The 27,420-nt window shown below is 40.6% G+C and overlaps 1 protein-coding gene and 2 long non-coding RNA genes across 6 annotated transcripts in view; 1 reads left to right on the top strand and 2 right to left on the bottom strand.

Moving 5' to 3' along the window:
* Window positions 1-185: 185 nt before the first annotated feature.
* Window positions 186-8,036, bottom strand: LOC131983265 (uncharacterized). Its single transcript, XR_009395465.1, has 3 exons — window positions 7,306-8,036; window positions 7,139-7,221; window positions 186-236 (listed from the first exon to the last, which is right to left on the bottom strand). It is a non-coding gene; the product is annotated as an uncharacterized LOC131983265 (long non-coding RNA).
* The window catches only part of fbxl16 (F-box and leucine-rich repeat protein 16), a 35,234-nt gene continuing 12,909 nt past the window's right edge, over window positions 5,096-27,420 (top strand). For 3 of the 4 annotated variants that reach the window (XR_009395464.1, XR_009395463.1, XM_059347963.1), the window contains exons 1-3: window positions 5,099-5,443; window positions 22,638-23,352; window positions 26,567-26,809. Coding sequence is in view for 2 of the 4 variants with exons in the window: in XM_059347963.1 (XP_059203946.1) it covers window positions 22,645-23,352; window positions 26,567-26,809 (951 nt within the window). In the remaining 2 variants the exon portion in view is untranslated. Of the gene's footprint in view, window positions 5,444-22,637; window positions 23,353-26,566; window positions 26,810-27,420 lie in introns of all 4 variants that reach the window. The other variant, XM_059347964.1, reaches the window with a different exon arrangement.
* LOC131983266 (uncharacterized) lies at window positions 12,253-19,640 on the bottom strand. Its single transcript, XR_009395466.1, has 3 exons — window positions 19,225-19,640; window positions 15,053-15,128; window positions 12,253-12,549 (listed from the first exon to the last, which is right to left on the bottom strand). It is a non-coding gene; the product is annotated as an uncharacterized LOC131983266 (long non-coding RNA).

The following is a 27,420-nucleotide window of genomic DNA, read 5'->3' as shown; positions in this document are numbered from 1 at the left end:
AAACAAGGAATAGTACAACATTTTAAAACTGTAAAAAACACACAGTTTTTTTCATGTAAAATTAAAGGAGAAATACCACAATGTCACAAGGACACAATTACCTGAAAACTAAAGGGACTTCTCAAACTCTAAATTACAGTTTTTGCTGATATTTACATTTATATTTACAGTAGAAAACCCACTCACTGTATTTTTTATGGTGAAGTTCTGGTAACCACAGCAGCCGGTATTTTCCCCTAAATTAAACAGATTTTTTTACAGTGTAATTAAAGCTGGCAGCTAAATGTAGAGGAGTAAGAAGTACAATAGTTGCTTCTAAAATGTCATGGAGTAAAAGTGTTAAGTTTCTCAAATGGAAATACCTCAGTAAAGTACAAGTACCTAAAAATTGTACTTAGGGTACAGTTCCTGAGTAAATTCAATTACATTTATTTAAATGTTATTGATGTTGCCCAGAATCACACATCACGATTTTCCACCAAAGGCTTCACAGACTGTATAGGGTACAACACCCTTTGTGCTTTTGCCCTCACAGCAGCCAGGGAAACAACTCCTTAAAAACCCTGAAGCAGGGGAGCCTCATAGAGAGCAACAGAGCAGGGATCCCCCTCCCAGATGTCGTTGTACAGAACAGATCAACATAGTAGAATAGAGTAGATAGAGTGTGAGAGGGGGAGGGAGGATACAGGAGGAGGGTTGAGAGGGGGAGAGATAGACAGAAGAACAAGATGAACAAAGACAACAATAATAGCACTAAGCCTACAATGAAGTCTGTGACTAATGGTGGTAGATGTGGTGCTGGCAGATACAGTCCAATAACAGTGGTAGTAACAGTAATAATAGAAGGAATATGCCTAATGGAAATCGTCATAGTCGCAGTAAAAATGAAATGAAAGCAGAAGCGTCTGTAGCAGGACCAATGGTGGCAGGTGGCCATAAGTGCAGTCCATTTACCATTTACCATTTACCATCCATGACGAGCATCATAGTAGTACACAGGTGCATCTCAGTAAATTAGAATATCATAGAAAAGTTTATTTATGTCAGTAATGTAATTCAAAAAGTATAAATAACACATTATATAGATCCACTACACACAGAATGAAACATTTCATGTCTTAATTTATTTAATTTATTCTAATTATAATGATTTTAGCTTACATTTAATAAAGACCTAAAATTTTGTGCCTCAAAAAAATTGAATATTACAAAAGACCAATTTTAAAAAGTATATTTAATATGGAAATGTTGGCCTCTGAAAAGTATGTCCATCTACATGAATTAATACTTGGTTTGGGCTATTTGACTTGAACTACTGGAAATGGACATTTCCATGATATTCTAATGTATTTTAATGCACCTGTAGTAATAGGATGAAGTCCAGCACAACCACCAGATTAAATGTTACTGCACACTACACACTGAGCTATTTTTAGTGGGTATTTTTCAGTGTGTACAGAAATCCTGAAGCTTTCTTAGTCAGTACGTGGCGTACACCTGCATATCACAAAGACCCTTGCTTCAGGGGACTGATGTCTAAAACTTCCTTTTAGTGTAAAGCAGTGCTTTCCCCAAATCCACTGGTGCATTGTGCCTTTTAATGCATCGCAGGGCTCCACTGTCACTGGTATGGTGGCTCCCCCTGTCTGACCCGAATCTCAGAAGAATCTGATTGTTTGAGTCAGTATTAAGTGTTGTCATCATTATCAAATTCTGGTGTGTTTGTCCTCAAATTTCTGGGGGTAAATATCAGTATGTCTGGAGGCTGATGGACCTCAGTGAAGTGAAATTGGACAGTTCTGTTAAACTTCTGTTCATGATATCAATAGCTGCAGCTAATTATTTTCTATTAGCTTTAAGTTTTCAGTCTTCTTACTTTGTTTTGCACACACCAACATAAACACTAAATTTAAACACAACTGTGAGTGTTTACAGGGAACGTCCACAGGAAGGGAACCTACGATAGGAAAGCATTAAAAAACACTTCCATTCTGTGTTAAACCACACCTTTCTACTGCACAATGACATGCACATGGCAGAGAAAGGAGACTGCAGATTGTTGCAGCTGCAAACAAGATGGTACTTTTAGTGTTTATCTGTGGGAGATTATGGTTATTATTATTATCACACACACACACAAACACACACACACACACACACACACACACACACACACACACACACACAGACACACAGACACAGACACAGACACACACACACACACACACACAAACAGGGGACAATATCATATAGATAAAAATGAATATAATCATAGTCATGCTACATTGTAGAAGGTGCAAAGGAGTGGAAGCCCCCTCCCCCTCTATCCGTTACAGGGAGTGTTCCTCTTTCTCCACGAGGAATCCCTGCATTATTAATGCTATAGTATGTGCACTATGGTGGCTAATTCTGGCTTTTTATAAGGCTTTGACAGTTTTACGGCTGCATTTGTTCATGTTTGCCCAGTGTTTTTGTATCTACAAGGTAAATGCATGAATTCACTTTCTGTTTGAGTTTGAGTGTGTGTGTGTGTGTGTGTGTGTGTGTGTGTGAGGCTTCGTGCATCATCGTGCAACGCCCTGTGTGTTGTGCTTGCATGCAAGCTGTGCACGGATGCTTTGTGTGTGTCTGTGGGTGTATCTCATCTTGCCGAAGGGGGGTGGGAAGCTGAACAGGCGGGTACGATTCTATAAATAGAACGCTCTCCAGCTCCCTACTTCTTTCGACTCAGAGAGAGAGACACACACACACACAAAGGAAGAAATGGAGAGAGAGTCAGAGGCGGCCGCGCTATGCTCGCTTGTAAGATACAGAACAAACAGAGGAGGAGAGGCAGTGAGCCATGGCATCACTTCCTTATCGAGGTGATGCCCATAACAGGGCAAACCCCCGGAAGGAGGTCCACGGCAGTGATTCTAATATTACCCTTTTAAATAAATCATTGTCTACTTGTGACCTCATATCACAGGCAATGGCCTTTGAGTGGTCACATACTGTGAGAGGTTCAATAAAGACTGATTTTCTCTCTTTCTGATGGTTCTATTTGAGTTCAGTTTCAATCAATAAATACATTTAAATGAATCATTTGTGTAATTAGAGTAGTTGCGTTACTTACAAAAATGGTGCATTCTTGTCGTGCAGTTTTTCAATTTGCATCAATAGGAATGTAAACACTAGCTACTAAAGCAATAAATAGATAAATTCCAGTATCATATGAAAGTAGAAGATGTAAGGAATCCATTGGTACCAACCATGTGATGATACTCTGTTGGAAAGGAAAATAATGGTCCAAAGGCTAAATTTGAGCGAGGGAAAACTGACAGCTTTATTTAAAGCCTCTCACCTCAGCATATCTGAATGAAAATGGGTTCTATCGGTACCTATAAGTCCCTTTACAAACACTTTATGCTTATCACATGCAGTTTATCATTTCTAATATGATATTTATGACTAGAACAACTGAGCTGCATCTTCAGGGTTTTCTGTGTGGTGTGTTAACCTGCTATCCCCCCTTAAAAAGTCCCCCAATCCTCTGTAAGGTTTAACATTAAGGACCTGACATCAGTGAAACATTGTCTACTATGTTTGAGCACATCCCTTGTCCACTGGAGTCCTGTTCTCTGTTGTTTGTTTCTACTTACACAAAAATTAATTGTACTTTTCATCTTGTATCCGGGGTCAATATGACCTCTCCCCTAGACGCATAAGTCTGTGTAAAGCAAGGTGCATCAGCCCTGTATTACATAATTTGATAACTAGGCAGGGACGGTTCTGATCAAATGCTGTAATAACCAAAACAAAAAAAAGTTAAAGAAAGATTTAAAGATTTAAACTGATTTAAAGAAATCAGTTTGGTAGACACAGTGTTAATTCACCTTTTTCTTGCAAAATAGACTTTTTCATCACATGATTTAATCATGTGAACCCTATCCGCCCAGCATGGAGAGGATAGCATCCTGTAAAGAATTTGGTTACTATTTATTGTTCAGGCCTGTAGTTCCTGAATAATGTCCTGGGGGTTTATAGAAAAGAGCTGCTGAATTTGGTGCAAACAAAAGGGAAAATAAAAGGTAAATATTTGCATTGTTTGTATGTTTGACTGTTCACAATTTTGCATGTTCATGTGAAAAGTATTTGGAACTAATCGATGGCCAGATCAATACAAACATGAACTAAACAGCCTAGGACTGAACTCTAATTGCTGCACTTGTCTAACTGTCACTGGTCAACAGCAAAGCAGTACAACTCAGTGTATCTGTGCAAGCGTGTGGCATTCTAACTATGGATGGCCTGGATGACTGGAATGATCCTTTTTCAGTCATCCATTATTATTTCAAACATGAAGCAATCATCCAATTAATCTGAGGCACCATTGTATGGGTCAAGATATATCAATATTACAACAACATTGTATTTAAAGTACATTCATACAGTCATGATACTCAAGTACTGTACATAAGTATCATTTTGAGGGACTTTTTGAGGCATTGTACTTTTTACTCCACTACATTTAGCTGCCAGCTTTAGTTACTTTTCACGTCAATATTTAACATTAAAAAATTATACATTTAAAGTGATAAGACATTTTTAATTACACCTCATAACAGTATATTAAGTAGTTTTTAAATGAGCCTGCATCAATAAAAATAATCCAACAATATATTTGCAATATATAAAACAATCTGAGTGGGTCCGTTCTGCATAATGAGTACTTTCACTTTTGATACTATAAGTAAATTTCGATGCTGATACTTTTGTACTTTTACTTCAGTAAGTTTTGAATGCAGGACTTTTACTTGTAGTGGAGTAATTCTGCAGTGTGGTATTAGTACTTTTACTTAAGTAAAGGAGAAGATTAAATCTTCCACCACACACACACAGACGCATGCACATGCACGCAGGTGAAGCAGGTAACTGTGGTTCGTTTATGGTGTAAGTGTGTCTGGGCTGCAGAACAATCAGAAGCTGCTGCTCAGGTTACATAAGAAGCAGACAGAGTGGCTCTGTGCACAGCGCTGCTCCAGCTGCCCTGTCCTATCTCTTTAAATGAGACAGTGCTGCTCCACTCTGCGTGTGTGCGTGTGTGTCTGTGTGTCTGTGGAGGAGAAATTACAAGAAAGAGAGGGCCGCTCTGTTGTGGAGGAGGACTAGGCGATCGAAAACACGAGAGCGAGGATCTTTTGCCTCGATTTGAGCGCTTTTGCAGAGGAGGCTGAGCATCGGTTTTCTCTCCGTTGGACTGATTCTGATTTTGGACCTGGGTGCTCTTATGGGCTCGGTGAGCGCATCTTTCGCCTCCCGATAGGACATAACGGGCAGGGCTGCCTTTCTAATTATTATTTATTTCTCTCAGCGCCGCATCGTTGGGAGAAACGTGATCGAGAGGCAGCGATAACAGCGCGCTGATCATGGATTAATGTCCGAGTGAATTTTCATCTGAGAGGTAAGGGGATGCTGCGAGAGAAAAAAGGCCGTACGAGGAAGATGCGTCCATGGGTGCAGAACGTGTATGTAGCATGTCTGTGCTTGTGATGGATGATGGGGTGTTGATGGGGTTATGGCAGCAGCAGCATCCACACTGCGGTCTCCTCCGCCCTGCAGAGAGATCGGACTGATGTGGGTGAATGGCGCTTGGTGTTCCAGCTCTTTGTGTGCACGGTGGGGCCTTTGGGAGACCGAGCTGATCAGCCGCATCGAGCTGCGTATTATTAACAAACACAATGACGTCAGCGTATCTCAGTGACGCCACCTCTGTCGCTCTCATCTGTGCAGCGATGTGATTTCTTTCTTTTCAGTCATTTTTTTTTCAACCAGCTGGTGTCTGTGTTTTGCTGTGGTGGTGGTCGTGGTGGTTCCACCCAAGATGCTCCGTCACTTTCTGGGTGCTCCATGACATGAAAGATTACATTTAATGGTCCTGACTTCACCACTTTACATACAATACACCCTCATTTTTTCCTTAAGTAGCTTCATGGCTTGGGGAAAACCCCATCTCATTTCTCATTTCTTGTAGATTTACTGTGGATTTGAACAGCTTGGCTGCAAAGTAGAAGTTTGTAATGACTGACCTACTGTTGGAGGTACGTCCTATATGGCAACTCAGTAGTGGCTATAGTTGGATCCCATATCAAACTCTATGTGTGTTTGTAACTCCTTTCTGTAATAAATGTATGATTGTAGTCTCCAAGCCCAAACTGAGATAACCCTGATGACATCAATATGACATCATCAGGGTTCTTATCCTATAATTGAGGGCACTTGATTCAAGATAGTGACCCGCTCGGTCGATATTTAGTGAGCGCTGAAATTATAAGTTGGAGTAACTAAGTTGGAGTTGAGTTGTGCAGATTGACAAGTTATTATCCAGAGAACCTGATGCTCTCTGACAAAGCTCTGTCTGGTGAAGAGAAACAAGCTCTGGCCAGAATGTAAGTTGAGCACGGAGCAGACACGCTGACACATTAACTTACTTCTTGCAGTGGATATTGGAACTTTTTCAAACTTTTTCAAATCGACAGTTTTGGGATCTTTATGCTAAACTTGACCGTTATGTTTCAGACAGTCTGCGCCAAGCTAACCAGCAGTTTTGACAAACTAGTGAAATTGTAGCCTAGTATATTGTTTATTAATCTAATCAACAATCTACAAGAGTTTGCAAGAGCACTGAACATGACTAGAGGCCGACTGAAGAGAGAGTTACTGTCCGTGTCCGGCGTGATGCCGTTTAATGTCCCAACAACCACCGTAGCCTCATTTCGCCACTTGTTAGCAACTGCCTTTTCAAGGAAAAGTGTGGTAAAAGTGTGGGTATTTATGAACATATTTTATGTCGTACAACAAAACGTGAACATCTCTTCAGCTTGTGTTAACTACAGACCTTATTTCAGGCATCTAACCACCAACCCATTCAAAATCCTCATTGAGCTAACACCAATTAGCTAACATGCTAACATTGAAACTCATTTCTGCAGTGCCCTATACAGCTAAAGAGTAGAGGTTAACTGTCCCCTTAAATAAATGATAACAGCCCTGGAGCGTAGATAAGAGGAGATTTTCCAATGTTGCAAAATAAATTCAAGATTTTCTGATGCTGACTATAAGTACTTGTAGCTGTAGTTACAGTATAAAATACACTCACCGGCCACTTAATTCTTCTGCTGCTGTAGTCCATCTGCTTCAAGGTGGTACATGTTGTGTGTTCAGAGATGCTCTTCTGCAGACCTTGGTTGTAACAAGTGATTATTTGAGTTAGTGTTGCCTTTCTTACATCAACAAGGCATTTTGGCCCAGAGAACCGCTACTCACTGGATATTTTCTCTTTTTCAGACCATTTTCTGTAAACCCTAGAGATGGTTGTTAGATCATCAGTTTGTGAAATACTCAGACCAACAACCATGCCATGTTCAAAGTCACTTAAATCACCTTCTTTCCTCAATCTGATGCTCGCTTTTAACTCCAGCAGCTCGTCTTCACCTTGTCTACATGGCTAAATGCGTTGAGTTGCTGCCATGTGACTGGCTGATTAGATATTTGCGTTAACGAGCAGTTGAACAGGTGTACCTAATGAGGTTGCTATTTGATGACATCAGAATTGTCCAATATCAACCTTCTTTTCTGGCACTATAGATAATCTACATTTTCTTGATTTCTCAGTTACGGAATTTAATAAACTTGATGCACGTTTTGCTGAGTTCTTAGAAAGCGTATTTGTACTACTTTATCTCTTCTACTAGTTTCAAAATGACACCTGAACCATCTCCATCACAACTCACAACACATACTGGCTCAAAAGTCTCATTTGATGTAAAATATTTCAAGGGAATATATTCTCTACACGGCACTTTACCACTCGGTTTACTATGCTTAACAAACTGTACTAGTACACAAAGCCTAGGACAAGAATATTGTGTAAATTACTTTTTTTTCCTCAAAAATTTTACATGTCAAATATCTTCCGATAAATCTGTGGCGCCAATGTAAGGTCAAGATTTACCTCTTGAAGATATATTATTATTAGCATACAACAATACAACAGTTGAAACAGTTTTGATAATTTTGCACTGATGTTACGAATTAAATGAGAAAATACTCAGTACTTCTCATTTGTCATGTATGTAAGTCCCTAATGGCCCCCCATGAAAAAACTGACATTTACCAGGTTGGGAAACCTGGTTAAGAGCTTTGGATATTGAGTCCAGAATACCATGAGCCAAAACCAATTCATGATGAAGCAAATACACACAATACCAAGCACTACAACAACAATACCAATTCAAACAGAGAAAGATAACTGCATTGAGATCAGTAATGGTTAGCCCATAACACAAGAGAAGATTTTTAAAGGGGTCCCAAACCAACAACTCCTGAATTTCCCAAAGAGGACCCACAGAAATTTTCCAGACTGCACTGCACTGGAGAATCTCTTGCCACATTGAGAGATTCAAATCATTGTTCATTTAAAATGAAGATGCTCTCACCATTGTTAATTCACACAACAAATCAAAGACTCCCTATGGCTTCCCTCACCACGTTATGTCAAGCCCCATCAACTGTCATTACACTGGGCCCACCTGAAGGGCCATGCAGCTCTCCATAGTCTGAAGAACTGTGGAGAAAATGTGGAAAAATAACGGCAAATAGATTTACAACCATGGAAGAAGGTCGCACAATGCTCCAAACAGTACCAGGAGACAATACATAGTTTGTGTGGACTGTCTATTGTGTGGATGGTATTCAGCAGTATGCCACACCCCTTCTCTATGTCAAGGTCATGCCCCAATTACAGGAACCCAGAGGCAGTCATAGGCAACCTAAAAAGCAAAGAAAAGGGCCAAAGTAAAGACACAGAGCATGCTGCAACATACTGTGCTAAGACCCATAAACTGCAGCATACCAGTTCATTCACTTCCAGAGGTAAAAATCTGAATGAGCTGCTAGTCCCTGGCCCAACCTTGGGAGCTCCATTGCTCGGTTTCTTTACAAAGCCCACTGTAGCTGTAACTAACATTAAAAGCATGTTTTATCAAGTGCGGCTTGTCCCCAGAGACCGACAGCTTTCTTTTTCGTGTGACCCACAAAGCTCATCCTGTCATCTTGAGTGGTGTTTACTGTCCTTTAGGATCACATGCAGACCCTGCAGTTACATCTGTGAACCAAATTCCCCTGGCTGTTAGCCTGATCACCTCCGATCAGAATCTTGCATATTTAAGGTGACAAGGTGAGACATCTTACAATCTGTTGGAGATTTGTGGCAAAGCAACAGATTGTATAGGTTCCTCCATCATTGATCATGCTGCAAAAATCTAGATAATCATACTTCCTTTCCAACATTAGCACCAGAAGCTGTGTTTCCTATTTCAGATTGTAACATAAAATGTTTTCTTTACATGCTAGGCTTTCAGCTGAATCCAAGGCTTCCCAGAGGCTTAGTAGAAGCTTTAAGAATTCTTCTTCAGAGCAAAATATAATTTGGCTATGTCCCCAGTTATAATGCTGCTCTTGCGCTTAATATTTCTAAGTATTCATCAAGTAAAAATGTTAGAAACAGTGTGAGAAGTAGCTTGCAGGCAGAGCAGGGGGAATGCAGTGAACACAACAAAAATGGCTGCTGGAGCTGAGTGGCTACTGATTGGCTGCAGTGAGTGTTCATCTCTCTTAATGCCTAATCCTTACTGATATCATTTCAAGTTATCATGATGGGTTATTGCTTTGCTGACACAGATAAGCCCAGCGGGGAAGACAGTGTCTCAGTTTGTCATGAATGATCAATTGTAGCATCAGACAGATTGATTGGACTGTGTGGGTCATGTTGGAGTGCTCCGTACTATAAGCCAGGCTGGGCCTTCTCACTCTTCTCCCATCATGTGGCACTGCTCTTATATGGCAGCTTGTCTGTAGGACTTTCTCAACAACAGAATATGCAAACTTACTTTCTTGTGGGTTGGATCCTGGTAGTTCCAGCATTGCAAGAATGGGAGGACCCGGTCATTTGTTACTTATTTCAGCTGGATTTAGGTGATGAAACTGCAGCACGTTTGTACACCTGGTAACCTTACTATAATCTTCCAAAAGGAATTACAGTGGCAAGGAAAAGTCAGCCTGTTCTCCCCTCAAAAAAGTCAGTAAAGGTCGTTGTGTACAGGCAGCGAAAAAGAAGCTATATTTACGTATTTCACCATCCGCTGTTAGGCGTCCTCTGCCATCTTGACTTAATAGTGATTGACAGCCAAACAAAGTTAAAGAGGCGGGTTCACGTCCCGTGTGAAAACAAAAGTCAATGAGTTTTAACCTAAGTTACGTTGTTTACGCGAATCACGTTTTTGAACGTAACTTGCAGTAGTCACGTGACCCTTGTAACTACTTCACTTCCATCACTTATGTACATTTATTTACTGTTTAAACTGTCTTTTATAACGCCTTACCAGGAAGTTTTTTCTCCCTAAGCCAAGGTCAGTGGTTTTGTAGCCTAAATTCACAGAAACTGCAGCGTTTTTTACAGCCGCAAGTGTGCAAGGTGTGTGCTATTTTAAGAACGCAACGCTGTACCACAATTTGTGGTTCTGACATGCGACCTCTTCTGTCGTTTAGGTTGAAGACCTAATTGGAGTCAGGAGTTCGCAAAACTGGAGTCTAATCAATGAAACGAGATTTGAGCGAGGTGTAGAGCTGTTATATCCTGACTTTATTCGGTTTTATGCATTTTTTGACAGCAGCGTGTGGAGGAATGGAGGGGGACGGGTAATGGCATATTCACCCCAAAACCCCTTCAGCTTGCAGTTTTTAAGAAACCTTTTGAAACAACATGGACAGGAAGCCCTTGAAGTGATCAGAATAATGTAAAGTAAAACCCTAACCCCAACCCAAATGGAGCACACTCCATGATGTTTGGAAGTGTAACTGGAGTTGAGAGTGTTCTGTTCAAGGTGTCCAACAGCTAATCTCAGAATGATATCACGTGTAAAAATGCAGCAGAGGCATCAGAAACACAGGACTACTTCTATAATGTTAAATTGCCACTTGAAATTATCTAAAAATATTACTTTGTAAGGGCACAGACTGAGCCTGAGCCTTGTTGTGTTATTTTACTCTTTAAATGCAATACTTTTTCACTGTTTTACAACATATATACAGTTCGTACTTCACATGTAATGTCATGTCTTTGTGTCTTTGTTTTGAAGCTGACTGCAATGCTGACTTCAACTGATGACATAACTCCACTGTTTGTTGTGTTGTGGCCAAAGAAGGGATCAGTGCATGTTGATGGTTTTGATACCTCTTGGAATGGTGGTGCTGCAATTGATGCATTATCTGTTGAAGGTTTGAGAATTTCTAATATCATCTTTACTATATAGGTAGGGTTGGGCAATATGGACCAAAACACATGTCCTGGCATTTTTATGCCAAGACATGTGTTTTGATATACGATATATATCGGTATTTTAAACAAAACGTGCTAAGTGTTTAGTTTTAACTCAGCGTCACAAGTATCCATCATCAACCTGTTTTCTGTAGGTGTTTACCAAAAAACCTACAAATTACAGAACCATTGTTTGTGTTTTTGTTAGGAACTAGCAACAGTAGGCGGACATAGCAAATTTAAACTACAGGAAAACTGTAAAAAAAACTGTTGTTCTTAAATTGCATATTATCAGCAAAAATGTTGCCATGTATGTAAGGAGGAGACTTGTGGGAACCCAGAGAGCCCATTTTCATTGAGATAGCATGACGTCAGAGGTCACATGACTGCTTGAAAATGAAACATAGAAAAAATGCCTAAATTTGCAGTGTTTTTTCGACAACTTCCCCACACGATATCATGACGCACATGGTGCCTATAGATTCCTTAGATCTTCTAGTTTCATATGATATATCTCCAGTGTATTCCTAAATTGAGCCAGCTACAGCCTCAACTACATACAGTATCTCTTTCTAAAATACATTGGTATAACTCGTAATACAGATATACCCCCCAGCCTTATTCATAGGGAGTCACAACTCTTGTAGAACCTAATTATGTCAAAACCAGAGGCCAACAGTGAATCTTTACATAGGTGACATCGATGAGAATTTCGGCCCCTTGATCACAGACCTCAAAGTCATTCCAAATCCAGATTTAACCCAGCTCCACTCAAATTGCTACAGCACCATTGTTGAGTTTGCAACAACCAAATTTTGTCAGAAAATATTGGTTAATGCAAACAAATACTGACTGACTTTATGTAGCAGGACAGAAAGAGTTAACTGCAAAGGGGACTTATAGTATAGTGACTCATGTTGGTTTTTAAAGGAAGTATAGAAAACTTGCATGAAGTGTTACACACCATGATTACTTCTTGAATCACAGGCCAGTGCTCTCTCTTGGTACACGAGAAAGAAGATACTAAAACATAAGCAGAGAAGCATAATAAAAACAGCTCTGGTCAGACTTACATTAGTAGAGTAGGAGGCCAATACTGAAGGAGATACACTAGACACCATCCTATTATGCACCAACTCTTTCTTCCCACTTGAAGGTTAATTCTGATCCATCAGATCACCTGGTGTGTAACCCTGGATAGACACACAATAGATGGTGCTGTTCAGTTTATGTTAAGAAAGCTCACTTGTGCCTAACTGGAGAAAAGAAAGTGAATTTGGAAAACTTGAGTCATGGTCTCGGGTCAGGTAGATGCACAGAGATGTCCCCAGGCCCTACAGCTATTACTGTTTTGTTTGATCATCATCATCATCATCATCATCATCATCATAATCCGTAGCCAAGTGGCCGTAGGAGCTCTATGATGTTTTGTGTTGATGATGTGTATCTTATGTGTCATATTCGTCCAACTTGCAATATCCGAGAGCCAGTTTTTCGATTTCATCCTGTGTTGCAATGGAGGTCATTGTTTACCCGGGCCACGACCGATCCGGTATGTGGCTGTCTGGTGTAATCATCATAAGTGTTTCAATAGACAAGATCATCTGGTGGTGTCCATCTCCTCTCCAGATGTGGATGGCTGTTGACTCTTGATGAGCTCATCCGCCCTTTGTCAGGTCTTTTTTTTCATCCTGCTGGGTGTCCACCCACCTTCCTCATCAAGTTAAACCTGATCGTGTTGACGGTTTAGTCCCAGACAACGCGACAAGCTATGCAAGGCGAGGACACTTAGTTCCTTGAGGTGTTAATCCACCCGCATACCCAGGTTTTGTTTGATGTTTTGAGATGAACGGAAACTGGAAAATTGAAACAAAGGCTTACACTCCCCGGCTACTTCATTAGGTACACCTGTTTAACTGCTTTTTAAGGTAAATATCTTATCAGCCAATCACATGGCAGCAACTCAGTGCATTGAGGCATGTGGACGTGGTGGACACGAGCTGCTGATGTTAAAATCGAACTTTAAAGTTCAATTCTCTGGGCCAAAATGCCTTGTTGATGCCAGAGTTCAGAGGAGAATGGTCAGACGGTAGAACCAGGTGGTTTTACCAGATGGGAAAAAAAGGCAACCAGTAACTCCAATAATTACTCGTTACAACCAAGGTCTGCAGAAGACCATCTCTGAAGACACCACACGTCGCGACAGGGCCTTCTCAGTAGCAGCCCCCAGACTCTGGAACTGCCTCCCCCTCCACATCCGTGCAGCGCAGTCACTAAATGTTTTTAAATCCCACTTAAAAACCCACCTCTTTTCTCTTGCCTTCTATTAAAGTTTTTTTTCCTCCGGCAAGTGCTAGGGAATAGTGTCCCCTAGTAATCCCACAGTGCTTTTAAAAAATATCCCATCTTCTTTTAATTTATTTTAAATTAAATTTTGTTTTGTTTTTTGTTTTCTTTGTTACCTTTGTCAGTTTTGTCAATTCTGTATTTTATTGCACTTTCTTGCACTTTTATGTGAAGCACTTTGGTGCGGCTCAGCCGTCTGTAAATGCGCTATATAAATAAATCTGACTTGACTTGACACGTCCAACCTTGAAGCCGGTTCGACTCCGGCCTGCACTCTTCTACGTGGAGTTTGCATGTTATGGTAAATAATAAATGGACCTGCACTTATATAGTGCTTTTCTAGTCGCTCAAATCGCTTTACACTACAGACTGCTTTCATTCACCCGTTCACACACATTCATACTGGTGGCAGAGGCTACCCTAAACAGTGCCACCTGCCACCATTGGGAATTCATTCTCACACCGATGAACGCAGCATCGGGGGCAATTTGGGGTTCAGTATCTTGCTCAAGGATACTTCGACATGTAGGCTGCCATGGTCAGGGATTGAACCACCAACCCTCCGATCGGTGGGTAACCCACTCTACCAACTGAGCCACAGCTGCCCCGTGTCAGTGTGGGTTCGCACCGGGTACTCTGGCTTCCTCCCACAGTCTACACATTTTACATTTACATTTTACAACATGCACCTTTGTGGCCTGCTATTCAAGTCTGAGTTAACACTGTATTCATTGACACAGATGGATGCCAAACAGCAGAATAACACTGTTATCTCACCATCTCATTATTTATGCGACGATACAATGATGTATAAATGGTGTGAATGGTTTGGCTGCATCCATTATCCCTCTGCAGTAGGAAAAAAATGCTCCAGCAATCACAGTTGCTTAAAGTTAAAGTTTTATGAGGCTGTGATTATCCTAGAGGTCAGAGCAGCTCATTTTAAACTCTGAGGTCAAGTTTCAAGAAATGCTCTCACTACAACGACATTGCTACTTTGGGGACTAAAATCATTACACATTAATACAATTGGGTTCATTGAATGTCTTAACTTATATATATATAATTTATGTCATTCACAGGCTGTTGACTGTAGTATACAGAAATATTCAAAGGCGAGAATAATGCATGAGAAAATATATGATGATAACATGCAGCTTAAGGCAAAAAAACACATAAAGCAGGCATTGAAGTAGGCATGTATGTAGAGAGGGTCCTTTGGCTATCCATAGAAACCATTATCATTCAGATACCTTTAGTGGCCTGAAAATCGCCATGTATTCATTAAGAGAGCCAAACTTTGGCACATTATTTCAACCCCTTCCAAAAATGGTATCATGACATGTTTACCATGGTATCAATGGATTCCTCAGATCTTCTGGTTTCATATGATACCAGTATCTTCTCTATATCCTTGAGTCAGCCTCTGAAAGAAAAAAAAAACAGTTAAAAAAATGCAGAGGGGTTAAGGGATCAAATAGCCTTCACTGTTCAGACCCAGCGGCTGGCGCTTGTATGCGACCAATGACAGGCATATACCTGTAATTTCACAGTTGACATTAATTTCAGCATATGCCTCATGCATAAATACATTTGCAGACTAACAGGGGGTGGAGGGTATCTACAATCCACAATGTTGTTTAGCGGACGCTTTTATCCAAAGTGACGTACATTTGAGAGATCATACAATACAAGCAAGGATGAAGTCAAGAAACAACACAAGAATAAGCAACAATAAGTGGCATAGACTAAGTTGAGTCCTGTTAGGACGTAAGTGCTTCTCAGTAGTGAGTGCGGATGGTGCAACAATTATTGTTTTGTATTGCTCTGTGTGTCAATTATGTGTGTAGATGATCAGTAAAGAGCTGGGTCTTCAGTTTCTTTTTTGAAAATTGATAAGGACTTAGCAGATCAGATGGAGTTTGGAAGTTCGTTCCACCACCGGGGAACGACAGAGGAGAAGAGTCTAGTTTGAGACGTAGAACCCTTCAGCGACGGAGGAGCCAGGCGCCTTTCGCTCGAAGAGCATAGTGTGTGGAAGCGTCTGTGGACCTGAACAAGGGAGTTCAGATATGTAGGAGCTGTGCCAGTTGCTGTCTTGTAAGCAAGAAACAAGGTTTTGAGTTTGGTGCGGGCTGCGACCGGGAATCAGTGTAGAGAGGTGAGTAAGGGAGTGACATGTGCTCACTTAGGCTGGTTGAAGACCAGACCATCTGCAGAAGTTTGGCGGTGCATGCAGGGAGACCTGCCAGCAGAGAGTTGCAGTAGTCTAAGCGTGATGTCACGAGGGCCTGTACCAGGAGTTGTGTGGATTTCTTGGTCAGGTAGAGTCTGATCTTCCTAATGTTGTATAGGGTGAATCAACAAGATCAGGCAATTGTGGCCACATGAACCTTGAAGGTCAGTTGGTCGTCAATCATGACACCTAAGTTCCATGCAGAGCTTGTGGGCACAAGTAGCATGGATCCAAGCTGAAGATTGATGGACTAATATAGGTAGAATAGGGTATGGTACAGAGCTGACATCACACAAAATCTGCCTGGCAAAATCCTCATACATCCAGGTGAGGAAAAAGCCATTTTAATGTGTATTTACCTCTGTGAGGACATTCTCTAAATTACATAATCTGGCTCTGGGTGTAGTTCAACTGTTACAGCGGATGGGTAGATGTGAAGGTTTGTTGGTGATCCTGGGCTTTGGACAGGAGGAGCAGGGGATTAAAAAAACTCCAACCCACTCTACCTCCTGAGTCACACACCCCCCAGGTCAGATGAAGGTCTTTAGTGACAGTGTGGGACGAGGAGTCAGTGTTCCTGGTTGTGTGGGTGATGATTTAAGCCCTATACAGCAGTTATGTGAATCCTGGAATTCAGATGGACTGAGGGAAAGTAGAACTGGGTGATTCATGCGGCTCTGTTTACAGCACGTGTTGCCTCTGCCTCATGACAGAGGTCTCTTGCAGTGAAACCCACCATCAGTATTTGTAGTAAGACTGTGTTGGTGGGGAAGTGTTGTAATATTTACACGCAGGCTCTGTGCAGTAAACACAGTGATAGTGATCTACTCCTCACCACAGTTTATTTAGCCCAGTGACAGTCCTGTTAGCAGTTGAGAGTTACCTTTACAGAGGAGACCGAACTGAAATATAGTCAGTTTGATTACTGAATGATAAGTTTAACTAAGTTAGTGAATGAACAGTAGATACATATGTATCTACATGTGTGAATGTGAATAGTCAGGTTTAAATATTTGGGTAAATATGTATAATACATTATGGTATACTTTATATCATGATTTATTTCCATTTTTTTGTATATAGCCTGATATCACAAATCACAATATGCCTCAAAGGGCTTTACAACAAGCATATGGCATATCTAAAAAAGGACAACATGAACCAAGGCCTAAATACTTTGTTCTATATACTACATTTTCCCTGATTACTCATATATGAATTCATGCTTTGGCATTTGCATTCATTGTTGTCAGTGTGACATTGTTTTTTGTATGTATGATTAGTTTGATCTGAAAAGTCACGAAATAGTTTTACTCCACTACATTTAGCTCACAGCTTTAGTTACTTTTCAGGTCGAGATTCAACATAATATATAAATATGATCAATTTAAAGTGGTTAGACTTTTTAAAAATTAAATCTTATAACAGTTTATTAGATAGTTAAATGAGTCCTGTCTTTACTAAATTGAAATGCTGCTTACATAAATGCATCAATTTTATTAGTCTAATTATATATTTGGAATATATAAAACAATCTGAGTGTGGATATTCTGCATAACGAGTACTTTTACTTTTAATACGTAATAAGTAAATTTTGATGCTGATACTTTTATACTTTTACTTCAGTAAGTTTTAACAAAATGTAGTGTAGTAGTAGCAGGCCAGCTGACAGTCTTGCCTGGGCCCAGGACGAGATTATCTTAGATGGGCCCCCCGCGCCCAGATCTCTCCTTTTCTCTTGCTGTTCCTCTCCTCTTTCCTTATAAGCCATGACTAAATGTGCAGCTATTTACCCTGCAGATTATGAGTGTATATTTTGAAATAAGGGGCTAATTCCCATCTTTCAAGTATAATATCCCTGATTTACAAAAAGCTTTTTTGCAGATAGCCTATTTGTGCTATGAGCTTTATGTATCTATTTTATTCTTAAAAATAAATTAAATATTAATTTAATAAAACATTGCAAGCAAAAACATTCTCTCCTGTTCCTCTCCTCTCCTTTCCTCTCCTCACATCTCTCTTTGACAAGAGACAATAATGGTTAAGATTAACAAACTACACATGCGCTGTTGCTAAATACACTCTTCATATGTATTGGAATTCTGGCACTAGCAGGAAAATAACTGACTAAATAAATAAACTATAAATGACTCTCTCTCTCTCTCCCTCCTCTCCTCCCGCATCACTCTCTCTGTCACCTGACAGCTGCTGGATCTCTCCCCTCTCTGTCTCATCCTCTCTGACGGAGCTACCAAACTTAGTTTCTGTCAAAGATAACGTGTTGTGTCAGGCTTTCATACAAGCTAATGGACGTTAACATTAGAGCGAGCTTGTTAGGTTACGTTACAAGGCTGTAAACATTGGCTGCGCTGTTTCTTACCTTGCTCTACGTTCACTTTACTAGTCCCAGCTTCACCGTCACCACCTTTTAAAAAATATTTGTTCATAAAATAAGGCCTCCATTTTCTTCTTCTCTTCTTCTCTTTTCTTTCCGTTTCTGAGCACCGGACTTGTGTTTACCGGACATTTTGAGCGAACTTCAAATCAAACGGCAACATCAAAGTTTGATCAGCCAAACCATTTTTGTGTTGGGGGTGGGGGGGTTCTTGACCACTAGTTCAAGGACAATTAGGAAGAAAATAAATAAAAAGCTTACAACTCAAATAAATATTACATATTTTTTCCACAAATAGGCCTATTTCATTTTATTTTTTTAATCATTCCATAATTTAATGAGGGCCCAGTTCTGGGCCCCCCCCCTACCCTGGGCCCGGGACAGCAGACCCGTTTGTCCCCCCCTATCGGCGGGCGTGAGTAGTAGTATAAAGTGACATATAATGTAAATACTCAATTAAAGTACAAGTACCTCAAAATTGTACTTAAGTACAGTACTTTAGTAAATGTACTTATTACATTCCACCACTGGTGCTATTATAGTAGCATTTCTTTATCATCAAGGTGATGTTTAGATCATAGACTGTATATAAATAATGGACGTAGTCACCGTGACATCACCCATTGGTTTGTGGACTGCGCGTTGGAAGCCTCGAGTTCAGCGTTACACTCGTCGCCATCTTACGTCACCATCTTGTTTCCGATACGGGGAGCAGACCATATTTGGACTGTGTGGGACTGTGAGCAAGAGGGATCTGACGACACTGACTACACGCCTCTCTACACCTCAACCTGACTGAGTGAAGCCGCTGCTAATTCATGTTAGCATTAACTGTAGCATTGACTGGGATGTTAGTTTTGGCTGGCAAAAAACAAAATGTATGTTACTCACCTCAGAAAAATGAACAGCGACTCCTTGGAGTGTCCAACCAAACGCTGAACAAGACATTTTTACTGTACAAAACGTTTAAATAAACTGTCATTAAGTGAAAATACAGTGTGAAAGGGTCAAATTTATGAGACCAAACCGGTAAACGTCCTTTTTGATATCTATATAACGTTATGTATAACTTTATTGACACATTGTTCTGCTTCTCCCCTGATGGCTCACCCTGTTAGCCACCTGTCAATCAAAGGTAGCCACGCCATTTGGCACTGAAATTAATGGACAGATTTTTTTTGCAGCCAAACTTACCCCAACTGGAATTTTCGGTAGAATGCAGCTTAAGGTACTTCCTGGTTTGCCTCCATGCTCAGACACGGAGATTGCCGCCTGGTTTCAACAGTAGTCTGTTTAGATGTGTGGAGTTAAGGCTTTTATTGTGAAGAGCCGGAGGTAGTGGTTTTGTTGCTTCCTGCGGGTCTCAGGCAGCAGAGCTCGCGGATGCTTCAGCACTCCTACCTCCCTGCCTGACAGAGACACCACAGCCACATGACATAACAGACGGAGGAATGGTAAATATAGATTTAGCTGTAGCTGTGTGTAGCTCTTTCATTAACTATAATTTATTTCCAACATTTTATGTTTAGACGGTGCGCGAATATAATTTTATGTCTCGGTTTCTTCACGGGTTTGCCTGACATTGCTGTGAAACGCGTCGGCTTTTTAAAAAACGCTTCCCAGTGCTTGCTGTAGCCATGTAGTTTTCAACATTGTTATATTATGTAATGGATGAAGCTCGGTGATGCTACAGTGAAGGCAGAGCCAGGCTCCATCTGCTAAGGGACTGACAACAAATACTTGAAACTGATAAAAACGTAGAATGCTAGCTGCTGGATGTCATCGTATTGAAAAGTGCTTGATGATAACTCACACACAGTATGTACAGATATATGGATGCATGTGTAAAATGGATGTAGCAGGTGTTCAAAGTGTAGGTGGTTGTGTGAGTAGAGGGGGGCAGAGGGATGCTGTTTTCTGTGAAGCCCTGTAGTCAGCATGTTACATAACTGAGCGGTTTGAGCCTGTGAGCTGTCCTCCTGCTGCTGATACAGTGAGATCACAGAGAACAGACTCGATGAGGCCACGGGCCACAGCATTCATTTACACCATGATGTGTTTTCACTCGCATACAGCGTCCGAGTCTGTTGAATGCAAATAACCCAAACATAGGCCACCTATTCAACCAGCATGCTGATATTATTTACATTTTGTCTCCACTGACATATGACTGGTTTTCAGTCATATGCTGAATATTTCCTTGTAAGACCACTTTTCTTTGTTATACAGTAACGGAAAAAAATATTAGACCACCCTTGTTTTCTACAATTTCTTCTTTATTTTAATCTCTGCTACAACTAAAGGTACATTTGTTTGGACAAATATAATGATAACAAAAAAATAGCTCAGAAGAGTTTTATTTAAGAGCTGATATATAGCAATTTTCCTTGTTTTTCTTGATGATGGTTTTGGTTATTATCAAGAAAACCATGGAAAATGGCTAGATATCAGCTCTTAAATGAAACTCTTATAAGCTATTCGTGTTGTTATCATTATATTTGTCCAAACAAATATACCTTTCGTTCTACCAGGCATTAAAATGAACAAGAAATTGAAGAAAACAATAATATTTTTTCCATGCCTGTATATTATGAATAGATTATTTGAAATAGTGGAGGTATTTTTAGATAAAACATTTTGTAGTTTTATGTGTTTTATGGTACATTTTCTGGGAATTTATTTGACATACATGAGAGTGAAAATTGGCTCTTAACCTTGGAAAAATATTCGCTTGGAAAATAACTCAAGGTCCAATTACACACTTCTTTTCAAGAGCTTTCAACTGCACGTGCAGTTAGTGGATGGAGTTTGGTTAATTGCTTGTGACCTATGAATGAAATCTAATCTAAACTGTATTGTGACAATAGAGAGAATAGAGTGGCCATCTCCCTTCAAATACTGGCACCAGACAACTAAGCAAACTCACTGAGATGTGGTTGAAAGCCCTGGGCACATTGGATATAGTAAGTGGAGGTTGTAAAGGTAACTGGTTAATGTCTGCTTTTGGCTGAACCAGTCACTTAAAGGTGCAGTATGGAATTGATAGTTGATTACTGCTTAATGCTGATTTATGGCATTATTTTATTCATAGTATTATAATTTGAACAACAGGTAATTTCGCCCCAATCAGTGGTTACAGTACTCCACTTTAGTGTTATCTCTTGTGGAATGAAAGCTGTAGACATTTCGTAGGGAACACAGGAAAGTTGAAGTTGAAGCTAAATGTTTGCTTGTTGGCTACACGGTGTTGTAGTGGTTAGCACTCTTACCTCACAGCAAGAGGTTTGTCGGTTCGACTACGGCTTGCAGCTCTTCTGTGTGGAGTTTGCATTTCCCCCCCGTGTCAGCGTGGGTTCTCTCTGGGTCCTGCGGTTTCCTCCCACAGTACAAAAACATGCCCTTAGGATTGGAGACTCTAAATTGCCCATAGGTGTGAATGAGAGATTGTCTGTCTCTGTAGGTGCGTTTCCACTATAGTCAAATACCCTGAATGAAGCGTGTCTCCCTTGCTGAAATGCCCCTCATTTGAATGTGAGGTGGCCATTTGGCCGGCCGTTTTCTGGCCCTGTCAAAGAGCAGGGACATTTTTCTCTCCTGAAAAAAGACTGGTTGCTGATTGGATAGAATGCTAAGCGGGATGTGAAATAGTACTCAACGCCACAACAACACACACCATTGTTAAAAGCTGACAAAGTAGCGAGTAGTCACAACAATAATTGTATTATTATCATATTCATTGCCGCCATGTGCATGAACACAGAGACAAGAAACACAGCAAGCTCTGCTCCTCCAATCTCGGCTGCTCCTTCCTTATTGTTTACGTTTGGCACGTCTCCTGTGTTAAATCCGTCACGTATGTGACATCACGGTCGAAAGTGTCGCTAAGAGATTACGTGACGATCGAAAACCATACGTCACCTCCTGAGTCTCGTAAATCCCTCTGGGGCCTTTTTTTGTAATGGAGACATGCCAAGTGAGCGGCCATTTGAGAGGGTGTGGCCTGAAACTTTCCCAGCTGCCACTTTTTACCCTACTGGAAACGCGCCTTATGTCTCTGCCCTTTGATAGTCTGGCTACCTGTCCAGGGTGTACCTCACCCAGTGTCAGCTGGGAACGGCTCCAGCCCCCTGCAATCCACGTGCGGAAAATCGGTTAAGGATAATGAATGAATGTTTGCTTATGTATTGTTAATCTGGTCATTGCTCCAAAGTCTTGTCTTTGCAAACCACATCCTTTTTAAATTGGTCTTTGCACCCAAATTTTCAGTTATTAACACACTGTTGCCCTCCTTTCTCTTTCTTTAGGTTCCAAATGTTGAACATGTCCACCCCCAGCGAGCTGAAGTCTCCTTGCGTGACTCGCAACGGTATGGTGAAGTTGCCCCCCAGCCAGCCCAACGGCCTGGGCAGCGCGAGCATCACCAAGGGGACACCTGCTGCCAAGAACCGTCTGTGCCAGTCCTCCTCAGTACCCTCCATCCTGCCACCTCCACCGTCTTCCCTTCCCTACCACCACCACCACCACCTGGACGGCCCGGGCTTGCCCAACTCGGCAGCCTCTCTCTTGGGCTCTGACATGGAGCCCGGAAAGGTTCTGGTGGGCTTGAAGCCATCCCTTCGCCAGCTTCCCCCTCTCACTCTACCCAAACCCATGCTGCTGGAGCGCCAGCTCGTCCTGGATGAGAAGCTGCTCAACCGATTGCTTTGGTACTTCACCACAGCTGAAAAATGTGTGCTCGCGCAGGTTTGCAAGACATGGCGCAAGGTGCTGTACCAGCCCAAGTTCTGGGAGGGCGTGACACCCATCTTGCATGCCAAGGAGCTATATACCCTGCTGCCCAACGGAGAGAAGGAGTTTGTCAGTCTGCAGGCCTTTGCTCTGCGTGGCTTCCAGTCTTTCTGCCTAGTGGGTGTTTCAGACCTGGACATTTGTGAGTTCATTGACAACTACCCGCTGTCCAAGAAAGGTGTTCGCTCAGTCAGCCTCAAGAGGTCGACCATCACAGATGCCGGTTTGGAGGTGAGTCAGAATGTGTGTGAAAAAGAGGTTGTGGGATGAAACCTGTCAATGATCTTACAGAAATTTAAAGTTTCACATGGTGGGTAGTTCAGAGTGCCTGGGAGGTTAAAGATAGATAGATAGATTAGACTTCATTGTCCATCGTGGTGGAAATTTGTCTTTGGCTTCTCTATACGACACAAACATGACACACATAAAAACATACAATCTATGAATATACATAAATACACATAAGTAATAAATATACTAACAAAACACTTTATACCAATGAAAACATACAGCATCAAACAATTGTGCAAATGGGCTGGAACCAGCAGCTGCAGGTGAACACATTTAAAATACGGTGGTTTCCATCGGGGCCCTGATTCGACAGCCAGATTGGAGCAACTCAAACTCAGTTGATGTAAAGAATCTACAAATATCTGTTTTGCTTTCCTAAGCACAGCACTGTTAAATATGTATGTGCTAGAGGTCTCTTTGTGGCTTGCCAACCACCTTCCCTGCAGCATTTCAGCTCTTACTTGCAGTCCCACCAACAAAATAGTGGCAGTGGTCGGCCACAGGCGTGAGCAGCCACACCAATCAATGCGGCCGGGCATAAAGCTGTAATCATTTTGTGATGATAATACAAACTCAACCTCAAACTACCTATAAGTTTGCCTGCTGCCTTGCTCTGCCTTGAAAATAAGTATAGTTTCCATTTCCTCAGCAGAAACTCAGTACAACATTGTCTTCATGTCCTACTCACCACTCTGCTGCTCCCAGTTTCTCCTCTCACAAATACAGTGAATTATTATTTCTGTTCTCTTTCAGTTTGCTTTGGCTTCTGTTAATGGGATCCAACACTTTATGCACAGGTGTTTTTACATTAAAAGCATTCCAGTGGCTCAATGTTTCATCTATTTTTATTTTATTTGCAATGTATACAGGAAATGTTGAGTTTCATTAATGCTTGCCACAAATTAATTGCAAAAAAAGAAAATTTACATAATTTGAGAATGAAAATAGTGTTAGTGTTAGCAAGGGAATGTGAGAATTGCTGCTGTACTGATGCAATTAGAGTTCTAGTAAAATATGCCTTATGAGCCTTTAAACCTTATGGTCATTTCAGTGTTCACATCTTTACTTCTATTCTCATCATTTCTATGTTTATGTATGTTGTCATACTCCATTGCTAGGAACAAACGAGGCATAATAGTGTTTCTGAGATGGCTCTTCATACCTGCTAGGCTAGGCTGCTATTCTTGGATGAGTGGTTGGTTGCCATGGAGAAAGCTGGAACTGTTGGCTGCAGGATCTATATATGGACTTTCCTTTCCTGTTCTGATTTGTGCATTACCATTCTGCTGCACCTTAAATAGGAGAATCCATTTGAAAAAAGAAAGCAATAACAATAACAGTTTTGTGTGATAGACGTTGATGCTCCAAGAATATAGTGTATTTAATATAAATGGTTTCAAAATAATTCAAACTTAGTTCTGTATTATGAAAGGCCATTAAGTCCTGCTGCTCTTCACAAAAACTTTATTTTATTTTATCCCATTAGCGGCACTATTCTGTTCTATGTAATAGTGAATTGTGACAAGGCAGCAGCATTGTAAAAAAATATATAATTTTGTTATGTAATTTATAATATGCACTTTTCAGTACATATTTAAAAGAATGCTAAGGTAAACAATAGAGGTGGGGAAAAAATCCATATAGCAGTGTATCGTGACTTTTTGCGTGGCAATATTATATTGATTCATGGCCGCCTGGCCATGAATCAATATACTGGGGATACTGATATCATATGAAACTAGAAGATCTAAGAAATCTATATGCACCATGTGCGTCATTTTGTGTTGGGAAGTTTACGAAAATAATGCTGCAAAGTTAGGCTTTTTATGTTTCATTCAAAAAAATTCAAAGCAGTGAAGCTTAAAGATTTTGAAAGTTTGATAAAATGCTGCAGTTGTTGTCGTCCATACATGTTTGATATCAGTTCAGTTCAGTTTGACTGAATACTTTGTTGGTCAGTCTGTGGGTTTGACTCTCATTGTGGAAGTGAGATGAATAGACTGAGAATTTTCTCTTATTTTCTCTTATTTGACAAAACAATTATTGATTGAATTTAATTTTGTGGACACAAAATGCAGTTAAAGAGTTAAATCACAATATATTGTATCGCAATACTTACCATATCGCAAAATGCTTAAAATCACAATAATATTGTATCGTGACTCAAGTATCGGGATAAAATCGCTGATTCCCACCTCTTTTAAACAAAGCTGTATTGCATGCTTTGCATTTCAAAGTACCAAATACTTTATAGCTACTAAAATCTTTGTTTACCTGGTTTGGAATTAATCAGGAACACCTGAGCAATCTTAACAATGTTACTCTTTTGCTCAGCATCTTTAAGAGGAAAGAGTCAACACCAACATAAATGGATCAGGAAGAACAGGAATTGTTTTTCTTTCTTTTTTTTCCATTTGGAACAACCTATTGAGATTATAGGTGGTGGAATTAGGTGTGGGCGATATGGGCCAAAAAAAAATCTCAATTATTTTTTTAGATAGTCTGATGATATCCTTTAAAATGTGATTACTTTACCAAAAAAAAGCTTTTAAAATTCTTCTTGCTTACCATGACATCTATGGATGGACAAAATGTTTCAGAACAACAACTTCTGTTTATTTTCTTGAAACTGAAGCATTCAAGAGACTCCTAGTTGAACTTCAATGTAGAGACATTAAATGGGTTAAACATTCAGGTACTTTCTTCTGAGGTAAACTGTGCAGCATACAAGCATGAGCAAATAAGTGGCACATTATAATTTCTGAATATTGACTTATAGTACTAACACTAATGGTGACTTTCATGCACCCTTCCTCTACCGTCTATCTGCCTTTCGCTTGTTTTCTTTTTGAGATATTATAAACACTCAAAAATGTAAAATTGCACATCGTCAAAACAAGCTTAACAATATTATTGTAGACGATATCGATCACTTCGAAGTGGAATATGTATTTTCGATTCAAGCTGCACATGCAGATGACAACATTGTCCAACTCTAGACTCTAACTTCACCGGGGTTCCTGTGTTTGAACAGATCATCAGAGCAGACTGTAGAGGAAGAAGCTGTGCGAGTGTAACCTCTGTATGATTATCTCTCTGTAACCACATCCAAGCAGCTCCATCAGTAGGTCAACCCGTGTCCTCTATGTTGCAGGTCATGTTGGAGCAGATGCAAGGCCTGATGCACCTTGAACTGTCAGGCTGCAACGACTTCACGGAGGCCGGCCTGTGGTCCAGTCTGAACGCCCGGCTAACCTCGCTCAGTGTCAGCGACTGCATCAACGTGGCGGACGACGCCATCGCTGCTATCTCACAGCTCCTTCCCAACCTGTCAGAGCTGAGCCTGCAGGCTTACCATGTGACTGACACAGCCATGGCCTACTTCACAGCCAAACAGGTAGAGACTGTTCACACTCACACTCACACTCACTGATACCAGGGCTGGGCGATAAGACATTAAAAGTTGCAATAAAATAAGACGAGAGCCAATAAAAGCAACCTTTCGAGGTTCAGTGAGAATGTGCGGTGGTACCGCAAACTTTTGTTTGGCAGAAACTACTGTTTTTTATGCTCTATTTAAAACGTGTTTCATGTCTAAACTCATACTACACACAACTGACATTATTTTTATAGTTCATAGCTCTTGTAAAATGGAGGGAAAATGCCGTTTTCCACCATCAATAACCCGTTCTAAATATGAGGGGATAGATGATTTTTTTTCATCTATTATCATATTCTAGACTTCACCTGCGTACTGCTGCTTACTTGTGCAATGATAGTATGTTGAAGTCTATATGTTTTGATGTTAAGATTGTATATTTTCTTAAGTCTATATATTCTGCTATATACCGAATTTCCCTCCGGAGATCAATAAAGGTCTTGTGATTCTGATTATGGAGCGCACACATTTTTCACAGATAACCTGCCTTAATTACTGTGTCAAAGTGCCGATCGCCGACCGTTTCCCCTTTGGTTTAACATGGCGATGTTAACGCTGCAGGTGCACAG

The sequence above is a fragment of the Centropristis striata genome, chromosome 13 (assembly GCF_030273125.1).
Source record: "Centropristis striata isolate RG_2023a ecotype Rhode Island chromosome 13, C.striata_1.0, whole genome shotgun sequence".
In the NCBI taxonomy this organism is placed as follows: domain Eukaryota; kingdom Metazoa; phylum Chordata; class Actinopteri; order Perciformes; family Serranidae; genus Centropristis; species Centropristis striata.
Note: the sequence above shows the minus strand (reverse complement) of the source record. Positions and strands in the feature narration are given on the sequence as shown.